Here is a 14,468-nt window from a genome sequence, read left to right as displayed (position 1 = left end):
AAATGTTTTCTAGGACATCTAGGTCTACAGTAGAAACCCTGTCTCTCAAAACAAAACAACACAACACAAAACGGAACAATACAATACAACACAAATAATGTTAAGAAATTAAAGTAATTCACTTCATGAGATTCACATTAAACCAACTCTTTCTAGGGTTGGGTGTTGACTGAAAATAAGCAAGTGTAAAATAAGAATCTTTTTATGAATATTTGTGTGTCTCTGTGAGCCTGGGTATGTGTGTGGCACAGTGCATGGAAGAGGTCAGGGATGGGGTACAAAGTCTCAGTGATGGTTCTCTGCATCTACCAATCTTGAGACAGTATTGTTGTTGTTGGTTGTTGTTGTTGTTGCTCTTCTTCTTCTTCTTCTTCTTCTTCTTCTTCTTCTTCTTCTTCTTCTTCTTCTTCTTCTTCTTCTTCTTCTTCTTCTTCTTCTTCTTCTTTTTCTGCATATGGTAGGCTAGCTGGTCTGTGAGCTTCTGGAGCATGTCCAGTCTCCATCATTCAGTACCCTGTAAGACTTCTGGGATTGTAGATTGTACAACCAGGCAATCTTAAATACCTTGTGGGCTTCACACTTACACAGCAAACATTTCACCCACTGAGCTGTTCCTTCCACACCCAGTGAGGTTTCTGCATGCACGCTTATCCCTTAGATCTAAGGATTCTAACACATTTGACTTTTGATAGCTAATATTATTTTCTTTATAATTTAGCCATTACAGGCTCAAGAAACTGGTTCATAATAATATCTCCAATTCTGTTTTTCCTTTTTAAATCTCCCTCATTTATTATACAAGGAAAGGGATTTGTGCCTAACTTAAATGAATATTCTCAAATTTAATTTTGGCTTATGATACAAAGTTTCAAGTTGGTAAATTTGTTGAGCATTCTAAACAAAAAACCAAAATATTTTAAAAATATATCACATGTATTAAAATGTTAGTGTGATGTGAATGGGGGAAATTTTTTTAGACATTAACTCAGGCCTTTAGTAGTTATGGTCATGGAGATTGAAGTCACTGAGAAGAATTTTCAAAATGTATTGCTTCAGAAGTAGAATAGCAGACCTGGATGTGACCCATCCATTAACAGCTTATCATGGACATTAGACTCATGTCAATCATTTTCTTACAATGCTAAACGTTATTATACAATTTAATGTGTTTGAGATTGTTTCATTGAATCATATCTTATAAAGTCAATGCAATTTTAAACCATGACATAGGATTATAAATTTGATAATAAGAAACTAAATTCAAAGGTATCTTTCCAGAAATAGGAAATGCTTTGTCACTCTAAGGCAAGTCAGTCAAGCCCATGAAGACCTCCTCTTTGGTGGAAAATCACGCTTTACAAAAATGTCTTCCACCATTAAGATGGAGCGAATTGATTTGAAATTGAACTGGATGGATATCCAGGTGAATGCATTGCCATGAATTCTCACCAAATTGTTAGAAAATGAATTTATAAGGTACGAGATTAATTTCTCTGTACGAACAGCACCACCAAAATTACCTGGAATACATTTAGTTAAAGGTGCCTTTCAGTGTTGTGTGTATATACATACATACATATATATATATATATATATATATATATATATATATATATATACATACATACATATACATATGTCTGCTTCTTCATTCAGTCATCTAAAGTTACTGACTGTAAGTTATACAAAAGAGCTCTGCTTTAGCTGTCACCAGGGCCACCTGATTTGGCAAGACCAGTGTCTTGCATAGGAATAGCTAAAAATTATAATATTCATGTAAGTGATTAAAACTTACTTAACAATGTTACTGAATAGGACAGGATGATGGAGACAAAACTGGAGATTATATTTGAGTTTTAGTATTACTATAAATAACAGTGAGAGGCGAAGAACAAGAAACTTAAAGAAATATTTTTAGGAATCTTAATTTTCTTCCATTCCCTGTGACCAATGAAGGAAGTTTAGGGATGTAAATGAATAAAAAATTAATTAATAAAAAAAAATGGCCGGGCTTGGTGGCACACCCCTTTAATCCCTGCACTTGGGAGGCAGAGGCAGGCATATTTCTGAGTTTGAGGCCAGCCTGGTCTACAAAGTGAGTTCCTGGACAGCCAGGGCTATACAGAGAAACCCTGTCTTGAAAAACCAAAACCAAAACCAAAACCAAAACCAAAACCAAAACCAAAACCAAAACCAAAACCAAAACCAAAACCAAAACCAAAACCAAAACCAAAACCAAAACCAAAACCAAAAAAAAAAAAGAAAAAAAAAAAAAAAAAAACAAAAACAAAAACAAAAAAACAAAACAAAACCAAAAACAATCAAATAAAATAAATTTTAAAAAATCCAAATTTTCTAAAAAGAAGATGAAAAACGTGAAGAATTTATGCACAATACATTTTAAATTATGAATGAAATAAAAGCTTTATTTAAAAAATTAGATATTTTCTTTATTTACGTTTCAAATATTATACCCTTGCTGGTTTTTCCTCCAAAAACCCCCTATCCCATTCCCCCTCCTCCTGCCCACCAACCTACCTACTACCACTTCCCTGTCTTGATATTCCCCTATACTGGGGCATTGAGTCTTCATAGGACCAAGAGCCTCTCCTCCCATTGATGTCCAACAAGGCCATCCTCTGCTACATATGCATATGTAGCAGCTACAGCTGGAGCCACGGGTCCCTCCCTATGTACTCTTTGGTTGGTGGTTTAGTCCCTGGGAGCTCTGGGGGTATTGGTTGGTTCATATTGTTGTTCCTCCTATGGAACCGCAAACCCCTTCAGCTCCTTCAGTCCTTTCTCTAGCTCCTCCATTGGAGACCTTGGGTTCAGTCCAATGGTTGGCTGAGAATATCCACCTCTGTATTCATCAGGTACTGGCAGAGCCTTTCAGGTGACAGCTATAGCAGGCTCCTGTCAGCAAGCACTTCTTGGCATCCACAGTAGTTTCTGTGTTTGGTGATTGTATATGGGATGGATCCCCAGGTGGGGAAGTCTCTGGATGGTCTTTCCTTCCGTCTCTTCTCTACACTTTGTCTCTGAATCTTTTCCCATGGGTATTTTGTTCCCCCTTCTAAGAAGGACTGAAGTATCCATACTTGGGTTTTCCTTCTTCATGAGCTTCATTTGCTCTGCAAATTGTATCTTGGGTATTCCGAGCTTCTGGGCTAAATCTACTTATCAGTGAGTATATATCTTGTGTGTTATTTTCTGATTGGGTTACTTCACTCCGGATGATATTTTCTAGTTCCATCCATTTGCCTAAGAATTTCATGAATTCATTGTTTTTAATAGCTGAGTAATATTCCATTCTGTATCAATTACTCTGTTGAGGAACATCTGGGTTCTTTCCAGCTTCTGGCTATTATAAATAAAGCTGCTATGAACATAGTGGAGCATGTGTCCTTAATACATGTTGGAGCATCTTCTGGGTATATGGCCAGGAGTGGTATAGCTGGGTCCTCCAGTAGTACTATGTCCAATATTCTGAGGAACTGCCAGACTGATTCCCAGAGTGGTTGTTCCAGCTTACAATCCTACCAGCAATGGAGGAGTGTTCCTCTTTCTCCACATCCTCTCTAGCATCTCCTGTCACCTGAATTTTTGATCTTAGCCATTCTGACTGGTGTGAGGTGGAATGTCAGGGTTGTTTTGATTTTCATTTCCCTGATGACTAAGGATGTTGAACACTTTTTTAAGTTAGTCCTCAGCCATTCGCCATTCCTCAGTTTTTCTTTGTTTAGCTCTGTACCTTATTTTTTAATAGTATTATTTGGTTCTCTGGAGTCTAACTTCTTGAGTTCTTTGTATATATTGGATATTAGCCTTCATTGGATACAGGGTTGGTAAACATCTTTTCCCAATTTGTTGGTTGCCTTTTTGTCCTATTGACAGTGTCCTTTGCCTTACAGAAGCTTCGCAATTTTATGAGGTCCCATTTGTCAATTATTGATCTTTGAGCATAAGCTATTGATGTTCTGTTCAGGAAATTTTCCCCTGTGCCCATGTGCTCAAGGCTCTTCCCCACATTCTCTTCTATAAGTTTCAGTGTATTTGCTTTTATGTGGAGGTCCTTCATCCACTTGTACTTGAACTTTGTACAGGGAGATAAGAATGTGCCAATTTGCATTCTTCTGCATGCTAAGAGCCAGTTGAACCAGCACCATTTGTTGAAAATGCTGTCTTTTTTTCCCCCAACTGGATGGAATTAACTCTTATCAAAGATCAAGTGACCATAGGTGTGTGGATTCATTTCTGGCTCTTCAATTCTATTCTGTTGTTCTACCTGTCTATCACTGTACCAACATCATACACTTTTTATCACCATTGCTCTGTAGTGCAGCTTGAGTTCCAGGGTGCTGATTCCGCAGATGTTCTTTTAAAGTTGAGAGTAGTTTTTGCTATCCTGGGGTTTTTGTTATACCAGATGAATTTGAGAATTGCTCCTTCTCACTCTATGAAGAATTGAGTTGGAGTTTTGATGGGAATTGCATTGAATCTGTTTATTGCTTTCACCAAGATGGCTGTTGTTACTATATTAATCCTGCCAATCCATGAGCATGGGAGATCTTTCATCTTCTGAGGTCTTCTTCATTTTCTTTATTCAGAGACTTAAAATTCTTGGCATACAGATGTTTCACTTGTTTGGTTAGAGTCACACCAAGATACTTTATATTGTTTGTGACTATTGTGAAGGGTGTCACTTCCCTAATTTCTTTCTCAGCCTGTTTATCCTTTGAGTGTAGGAAAGCTACTGATTTGTTTGAGTTAATTTTATATCCAGCCACTTTGCTGAAATTGTTTATCAGCTGTAGTAGTTCTCTGGTGAAGTTTTTGGGTCACTTAATTATATTATCATATCATCTGCAAGTGAAATAATAGCTTTTAACATGTATGTAGCCATATATTGCCAGGTTTTCTTTGGCTAAAATTATTTGTCAAGTAACACATTATTTCAACTTACTGATCACTGTTGCACTGAGTCTAATTTCTTTCACTAAAGAACATGTTGAATGGGATTTATTTTGATGGACAGCTGTAAAACTATCAATGGACGGAGCTATGTGTATCAAGCAATAAAACAGTAATGCAAGAGTCCTCCTCAGGAAAGAGACATTCTTGTCAATTGATCAGTGTTTTATGAGCTAAATTTAGAAAAAAAAGATAATCCTAATGGTTTACAGAGGAAGAAACTAGGACATGCTTACTACGTACTATCCTAAGGACACACTAGGCTTCAGTCTGTCTGAAAACCAGCCATCTAAGCATCTATCAACCATCTCTCTATCATCAGATTGTCTATCTATAACTTACCATCTATCTGTTTCTTTTAGTCTATGGAATCAACTTAAATGAGATGTTCATATTTGATATACAGCACAAAAATATGATAAGCAAGAACATTAATAGTAGTTAAGTAATGTCCCTTATCCATCGTTTCTGGAATACGGACTCTCACTTGAGTGTCAGCCAGCCTTCACTAATCCATGTCGTGTTATTTTAGTTATCAAGCTGAGATGAAGATAATGTTACCATAGTCACCTATTCACTTAAGCATCACTATAACTATTGTCATTTTCCTGTATTAATTTTTGTAATATAGTAGTTTATGGCAAACTACTGTGAACAAAATGATTATGATGAACTAAGATGAACAATTACATACATTTTTAAAAATTTATTTACTTTTTATTAGATATTTTCTTTATATACATACTTTTTAAGGTGGAAAAAATAGACACTCTGGAAATCTTGCTGTAGCAAAAGAACTTCCCACTCTACTTATAATTTCTAAGAAAGTTCTATGTCAAAAAATCAGGGCATTTTGGAAGCTATTGGTTGACCCGTGGAGGTTCCAATTGTTCACAGAAATGGTTTTTTTTGTGAATGAAAACTAAATCTCATCTCCAGAAATGATGGTTTTCTTACTGACGAACAAGGTGGGAGCATTTTTTTAGAAACCCTTGTCAAGAAGCAGACTTCTAGATGCTTGACTATCCCTGTTTCACATGACCTCACTTCTGAGAAAAAAAAATTCTATAGTGCTCTAAGGACACGAGTGGTTATTGACTCAATAAAGCAAAATGTAACTGCATTCATAAGTTCTGAGTTACCTCACTGGCACAACATTTAAAAAAGGTAACTAAGCACTCAAGTTTAGAGAAGAATTTTTTCCCAAAAACATTAAAAAATATCCGAGTAATGAAAATTATTCTTTATGCACGTAGGCATCCTCAGGAGAGTGGTCAACAGGACGTCTGTAGATATCCCTGTGGGATGCTTGAATATAGATGAATCTAAATCATGATCTTGTCTGGGTTGGAACTCTAACATTACAGCTTCTTACACCTGTTCACTGCCACCCACTCCGTGTAGAAACCAGGGAATTTTGCTTTTCAGAACCAACATGGCAGCTTGCCTGCCAGCCAGCCAGCCTAGACAAAGAACCCCAGCTTCTTTCAGAGAAGCTGTCTCAAAGAGAAGGAGGAAAGAAATCAAAGAATAGAGCCTATATAATGTCTGCCCTCTAAGTACATGCACACACATGTACACAAGCAACAAATACACATGTGCTCCCTATCTGAGTGTGCACGCACACGCACACACACACACACACACACACACACACACACACACACAAATAAAATAAAAGAAACATTTCAAGGTTTGTCTCTGGTCCCAGGTACTAAACTTGGAAAATACATAGATTGGTTTGGGCCTGGTGCATGGATGGTATACACATTTGTGAATCATTTCATATTCAAAGATATTCTAGGTGGATCACCGTTGAAAACAAAGGAAGGTGTTTAATAAATACATTATGTGTAGTGGCATTCAGGTAGTTCTTTTTATTGAAATTGGATTTAGAAAATATTTTTTTAAAGGGTACTGAACACCCAGTGTACAAACTCTCCTTGTGCTTCTGTTGATGTTTTAAGGGCATCGGGAACATTATACATGATAGCTCTTACGTTTCTTTTCTGTTCCTACAATAGTTTCAGTTATGGAGAAGTCATATGACTATTTCACAGCTACTTTCACCATTGGGATATTATCTTTAGGAGCCTTTAAAACTTTCCCCCTTTCCTTTCTTTGATAAGAGCTAGGGTGAGTTGAATAAAACATTTTAGATAAAAATCAACTTCTCAATTAATAAGAGAAATGTAAAGATAATAGATTTGATCTCAGCTACAAGGACACTCAGAATTCTATAGCTACTGCTTGTTTGCCTGTATGGCTGTTCAACAATCATGTTTGAATATTTTTACATTATGAGTTTATTTTTAGCACTAATGAAACATTAAGGAAAAAAATTGAAATCCATAGAAAAGAGTTTGCCAGCCAATAAAAAGATAGACATGTCAAGTGGTGATAGTAATGAAACTAAACATATATTTTTGGGTAGTGTTAGTCAATATGAAATAGGAGCAGATGGGGTGTGTTTTTTAGCCTCATAGCCCATGGCCCCGTCTTCCTCTCTTCCTCAGACATTTCCTCCTTTTTTCTACCCATTCCTTCTTGTTTCTTCTCTTTTGTCACCTCCTGTTCCCACCATATCTTCTTCCTTTAGTAAGAGAACTTAAATGATGTTCTCAATTCAGTGCCACCCTAAGTTAAGTCTGTTATTATTTGATGGGTGCACATCTAAGGAAGGAATCTTGTTTACAATGCACATATAGATGTTGGAGGTCTGCAGCCAACATTCTGGTTTCTGTGATCTCGTCATCTTTATGTTGTGTATTTTATACTCATTTGGGGCCACAAAATGTGTTAAAACTCTCTTAGGTTCCAGTGCTCAGTAGCCTTCAGGTTGATGAGCACTCCTCATAAATGCTGGGTAGTGTCATCCCTGCTGAGTTCTGCCAACCTTGCAGTTTTTGTGTACTCTGTCACATAATTGAGTCACTTGCTTAAACCACGAAGATTTATAGGCTTTCATAACTTAAAGGCCCAGACCTCTCTAAAACATAGTGAAGCATATGTCGTCCATTACCACTAACACCACACTGTATTCAACACCCCCCCAAACACCCATTTTTCATATACAGTTACAAATAATTCTAGGAGCTACTTGAGACTTATTTATTAGCTTTCTCCTAGAGCTGTAACTTTGTGTCAGAATTTGAGGGCACTCATATCTATTGTGCACGCGTCCAGTTACATCCTAAAATTCAGATTCTGACTTTATTATTTCTATACGTCTTCCGGTTGGTCTATCTTTGTCTGAACGATGAGACCTTTCCAATTTTATTTTCTGCTCTACTTAACTGTTGCAGGCCTGATAATTACGTTTAAAGTCTAAGGTTATAAATGAGGAAAGGCTTCTGAAGCACATTACTTGCTTTAAGGGCACAGTCTGTATGATATATACCCCACATTGCTCTCATTCAGATTGTGAACCCCGGTCCGCACTTATCACATCTATTAAATCAACTCTAAAATCCTGCCCTGCAAATGTTGCTGGAGTCACCTGGTACTTACCATCTATATATTCCTTTGCTGGATCTGATGAAACAAAACTGGTAGTTTGTCACCTTTAAACAATATATACCCTCTTCCAAAATGGAAGATAAACTCATGACTAAATGAAGTTCTGTTTATTAATTAAATTGTGCATTTTAAATGATTTGGAAGTTGATGAGAATCACACGGAATCATATTGCCTATCTTTATTAATATTATTATTATCTTATGAATCAGCATGGCATGACCCGAGCGCATTGATTCTTTTTTTAAATTAATCATTTAATTCATTTAAATTTAAAATGACATCCCCCTTCCCAGTTATCCTTCTACACGCCCTGCATCCCATATCCTTTATCCCCTGTCCCCTTTGCCTCTATAACGATACTCCTCCACAAGGAGGGAGCCAGGACTCCAGATGTGGCATATGGCCTATCCTAACTGATCAAAGATATGTATATCTAGGTGGCTGCATGGAATGTTATAATAAAAACTGTAAGATGCCCCACTATGGATCATAATTATTACCCTGCATAGCTGTTGCTTTTAGAATATCCTTTTCATTCATCTGGAAGACATCCCCATCAATACAGTAGTATGGTATCTGAAACAGTGAGCATTGGAAAGTCAAAAACGCACAAACATTAGTTAAGCTCATTTGCTGTTCTATCCAAGGACAGGGAACTTGTTTTTCAGCACTCTTGTTGTGTATGTGGCTTACAGTTGCTGAGAACACTAGATCCAGAGTTTGCACATAAATAATCAAATATATCCAAAGAGAAAAAAAAACACTTAAAAGTATCTATAATAGAGTATAGTGCACAACTTTGATCTTAAAATACCTAGATTTAATGGTTTGGCCTTTGTTGCATCATAAGAATATCATGGGTATGTGCATTAGCATATTTACTGTTGTTACAAAATACCTGGGTACTTTATAATTTAAGAGGATACTGTAGGCTCTGTGTCATAGAACCAACTCTTGGCCATGAATGAGGGCATTCTACTTGCATCACAGATTAGCAAGTGGCATACTGATTGGTGTGTACCGAAGAAAAGCAAGACAGGTAGCTAGAGACATTCACAGGCATTTCACTTTTGCAAAACAAAACTAACTCAGTTTATAAAAACAGCAGTCTATAAAATAGTCTATAAAACCTCGCCCCAGTATGATACCCACAGTCTCCTAATTACCCTTTGGTAGGTCCTATGTATTACTGATGACCAATATCTTAATTTTGCCACTTTCAACTCATCCAAATGTGACGGATAGAAAACATTCACTTAAAAGCAGGGCATTTCAATTTTACCCTATGGTAAAATATCAAATTTTATCTGTATTTATATTAACATACAAAATATATTTCTTCATTTTCCACTACAGTATTTCTTATCATGGATAGATTTTTATTTATTATTTCTATATTTTCATATTTAATGAGTAAGTTTGTTAGTTAGCATTTTGAATTTCAAGCAACAGTTTCCCTATTGCTTTCCATCGGTTATCTTGGAAACCAAAATGATTTACTCATTTACTTATTTATTTCCTTAATTCTTTCACAAATGGTCATGCTACTGCATGTCTAACTCAGTGTGCGCACAGAATTGAATTCACACATCTCAGACTAACTTGAAACCTTACTAGCTACATCATGCTCCTCTCTAAGTGAACAACATGGTGTATACGCGGTCTGGGGTTTCTGTGCTTTGTTAACAGTGCTGGACTTGTGAGCTTGTTTTGCTTTCCTGGTAAATAGTAGTCAGTCCTATTCACCTTGGTCCTCCTTTCAACATGGTAACCCCCCCCCCCCCGCCCGGAGAGGGCTAGGGTGGGTGCCTTGTTGTCTTTACTTTGCTTGCCATTTTTATTGATATGTTATAGTTCACCACTAAGATTAACATTAGTTTATTGTTGTATGGTCTCCGTGTACAAAAGGGTTGGGATTATCTAGAGATGTATAGAAAAACCAAGAAAGTAAAATATGGATAAAATATGGTATCTTGTTATTCCACTAAATATTTGAAAAGGTTTAATACTTTGAGTGTGAATCTAAATGAAACATGTTTTACAATGACGGGAGAAGTGCTAAGCTGATCATCTCTCCATTATGTTTTTTAGGATCTCGTCTTCGTCAAGAAGACTTTCCCCCCAGGATCGTAGAACACCCTTCTGACGTCATCGTCTCCAAGGGAGAGCCCACCACTCTGAACTGTAAAGCAGAGGGCCGACCCACTCCCACCATTGAATGGTACAAGGATGGTGAGAGGGTGGAGACAGACAAGGATGATCCCAGGTCCCACAGAATGCTTCTGCCCAGCGGATCTTTATTCTTTTTGCGAATTGTTCATGGGCGCAGAAGTAAACCGGATGAAGGGAGTTACGTTTGTGTTGCAAGGAACTATCTTGGTGAAGCAGTGAGTCGAAATGCATCTCTGGAAGTGGCATGTAAGTAGACGCCATGGGCCTCATGTGTGCATGCATTCTGCTTTACTGTAGTTAAGTTTGGTTGTTTCTCACTGATGCTTAGAACCTGTAGAGTAAACCATCTGGAATAATACACAATCTCTGCTTCTCGGAGGGATATGGTTAGAATTCTGGCAGTATAGTCGTTGCAACAATTTTCTTTGCTTAAATTTGAATAAAGTCAATGTTGATATATTGAAGCAACAGGCAATACATAATGCTATTGTAACTGAAAATTTGAAATATTGATGAGATACATAATAGAGTCTCAATGTTACTTATGGTAAAATCAAAAGTTTACTTAGAGTAACGCCATAAAATGCAAAACCAAATTCAAAATTGCTCATGTTTCTCTTACTTATATTTACATGTGAACTTTCGAAGTAACACATTACCTAATTCTCTACATTATAGTATCTCCATTTTCTTATAGACAAAATCCAGAAAAAATAGGCATGTAAGGGAGAATACTACCCAAACAACAAGATAACTTTATTTTTTTTATTGTTGACTTTATCATAGAACAGATAACCACGCTGTTGTCAAAGTTTCTAATTTCTACTCAATCTTAACATTCAAAATAAATAAGAACTATCTCTCTCTTTTGAACATATATTTATTTGCCTCCCCTGCCAACAATTAAAGATTTTAGTACCTGGCTTATATTTAAATATACATTGCATTGGCTTCAAGGGTAGTATTGTTTTGGTCTGAGGATTTGGGGAGTTAGTAACTTACTTGTTTTAAGGAAATGTTTTATCTTCAGTGAATTGTGAGCTACGACAGCAACTGCTCACTTGTAGAGATGATTGTCCCCTTGTGATGACTGGGAGGGTGCTCGAAATAGTTGAATCTTCTGCTAATTAAAAGAAATATGTTCTATATGGTAACACAGCACACTATACTGCTTATGTACAGCGAGTTGAAGTTTACAACAATATGTATTTTTTATTTTATTTTATTTTTTGCACCTGGAAAGGTCTTTTGGTGATCAAATCAAACTATTCCTTATTTAACAATCTTGGTGAGCTCTTTTTCCCAAACATCTGCTCTTCTGATTTAAAGTTTCATTCCAGAAACTATGCACTAACTGATTTTTAAATATGTAACTTCAATAAAAAAAATGAGTGGAAGTTCTTAAAAATACACATTTTATATGTGAAAAGCAATGAAATATAAACATTTGAAACTTTTACTAGTAACGTGATTTCCCCCCCACCACCACCCAGAAAAAACAAAACAAAACAAAAAAAAGGCCAAATAGATTCTGTTTTTTTTAATCCAATACTTTACAAATGACTTAAATATAATTTAGTTGGAAATATAATATGAAAACACAACTTTAAGAATATATAGTTTCTGCCTACGTTTTCCACTTAAAAATGCCTACTTTCTGAAAGTTTTGAGTACACTGAAATATTTCACTGCTATATTCTATTGATCCACATCCCTCTGTTGTAAATACAATGGCTATTGTCCTCCCATTTGGTAAGCAATCAGAGCCCACGACTGCTGGATGACCAGGGTGGGGAAAGGGAGTTAGTGGGGAGTTCAAGACAGTGTCTGGACTCTTGTAACTTTCGCTCTCTGTGGATTTTTCTGCATCCATAGAACACTGCTAAGAAACAGAATTATTGTAGACAAATGAAAATGAAGAAAGTTTACTTTTTTTCCATAACATTTGTTTTTGTTTTTTTTACTCAGCAGGAAAGAACCACTTTATTGTGACTAATTTCTCTTCAGAGCACTGAAAAGAATTTCAAAGTTGGCTGGCAATTTCTTTGACACAGAGTAGTAAACATTTGTTTTTGGATCTTAGCTTTGTTACAACCAGTCCTCAAACACATTTATCTTTTCCTTTCATTTTGTCTGAAAAGAATACTGTTCCCCCTACTCAAACCATAAATAATGAATCAAATGCTTATAAGAGAAAAAACTGAGACATGATTCCTTCCCATGTAATACGATGGTAGCATTGTTAAAATTTAGACACAAATGAACTTTAATAAATGCTTGAATTACTTACAGTCTCAAAAGGAAAAAAAAAAAACAAAAAGCTTAAGAATTGGATTTAGCTAGTGAATAAAGTTCCCTCTTCTAATACCATATCACCAGTTCACGGGATTTGAAGCTACCTAAGGTCAAATAATATTCATTTAATTGTTTTTCTTTTTTCTGTTAATTTACAAATCCTCTATATTTTCCTGCATGTCTTAATACATAAAACTGAAAAGCTGAATTGACCAACACCCGCTCTACCTCTATTAATGCACTGAGGGACAGGAATAAAGGAAACATTCAAATCTATTCTCAGAGTTCAGAATACCCTGCAGGTGACCAAACTTTAAATATTTTATACTAGATTAAGTAGAGAAAAATTATAGCTCATCAGAGGGGACAAATGATAGTGTGGGAACATACAGGGAAGAGTACTTAAATTTTTCCAGGCAATAATATGATGAATATGTCTTAAAAGGGGAAGCATCATTTGGTCTCTGTTTCTTTAGTATTATGTGATTGCTTGGGTAGAAAATGAATTTGAACACCATCCTGGTGTAGAGAATTGAAGTGTTACGGTGCATGTATGCCTTGCTCAGTTTCAGCTGTATGCTTTGATAAGTCAGTGAGGTATTGAGGTTAAAACACTCCACATTCCATTACAAAATTGCTTCTGGAATTGAGCAACCAGACGTTCTGAAACAAGGTTTGATGCCATGGAAGTAAGTTAAAGTATAGGAGAATGCCCAAGAGGGCTGTCCATGGTAAACCATTTTAAAATATAGAGTCCATTTGCTTGGATCAAGCTTTGATCATAGAAAAAAGGAAAAAAAATGTTCGTACAGAAGGCATTTGTGTAGACTAGGTATCTGGGTGACAGAGAATGTTGTGACGAGGAAAATATTTCCAAATAAAGTAAGAGGTAAATTAAAGTAGCCATGATTTCTAGAGATGGAGGGAGCACCTGGCAGGTGGAAGAGTGAAGTTAGAGCAGCAAATACCTGTTGTCTAGAAGGAAATTCTGTATTGAATATCAGGAACCTGAGGAAAACCATCTTAGGATCTACTCTTCTGGGTGTGGGGTCATGTGGGCTCCTGGTCTACAAAGGGAGAATGCTAGTGGCTCTGGACTTTGCCCATAGTTTGGAAGGACTTTCTGTGAACTTTCATTGTGATAAGACACAGTAACTGCACACATTTATTGTAAAATGATTTTGATGAATCATTATGCCTACGTTTGTTTCCCTTTACTTCACCTTGACTTTTATTTAAATGAGAAAATATTGTATCTGCCATGACATGAAAATCAGAATTCTGTTGATAGACATCAATTTTTATTATTTGTATGAAAGTCTGCTGCTTGTCCCTATACCATATTCTCTCTCACACTCACATTCATTCTATCTACCTATCTATCTATCTATCTATCTATCTATCTATCTATCTATCTATCATCTATCTATCTATCTATCATCTATTTATCTTCTATCTTCTATCTATCTGTCTGTGTATCTATCTGTCTGTGTATCTATCTCTCCTT

At 36.2% G+C, this 14,468-nt stretch overlaps 1 protein-coding gene across 12 annotated transcripts in view; it reads left to right on the top strand.

The window, feature by feature from the left end:
• Robo2 (roundabout guidance receptor 2) overlaps window positions 1-14,468 on the top strand; it is a 1,540,028-nt gene that overhangs the window by 1,076,478 nt on the left and 449,082 nt on the right. For all 12 annotated transcript variants that reach the window (XM_085832480.1, XM_085832479.1, XM_029470224.2 and 9 more), the window contains one exon: window positions 10,586-10,912. In XM_085832480.1, the coding sequence (XP_085688606.1) occupies window positions 10,586-10,912 (327 nt within the window). The remainder of the gene's footprint in view (window positions 1-10,585; window positions 10,913-14,468) is intronic.

This window comes from Mus caroli, unplaced genomic scaffold (genome assembly GCF_978045245.1).
Source record: "Mus caroli unplaced genomic scaffold, Mus_caroli_1 scaffold_17, whole genome shotgun sequence".
Lineage (NCBI taxonomy): Eukaryota > Metazoa > Chordata > Mammalia > Rodentia > Muridae > Mus > Mus caroli.
The sequence above is the reverse complement of the archived record's forward strand: the minus strand, read 5'-3'. Positions and strand labels throughout refer to the sequence as shown.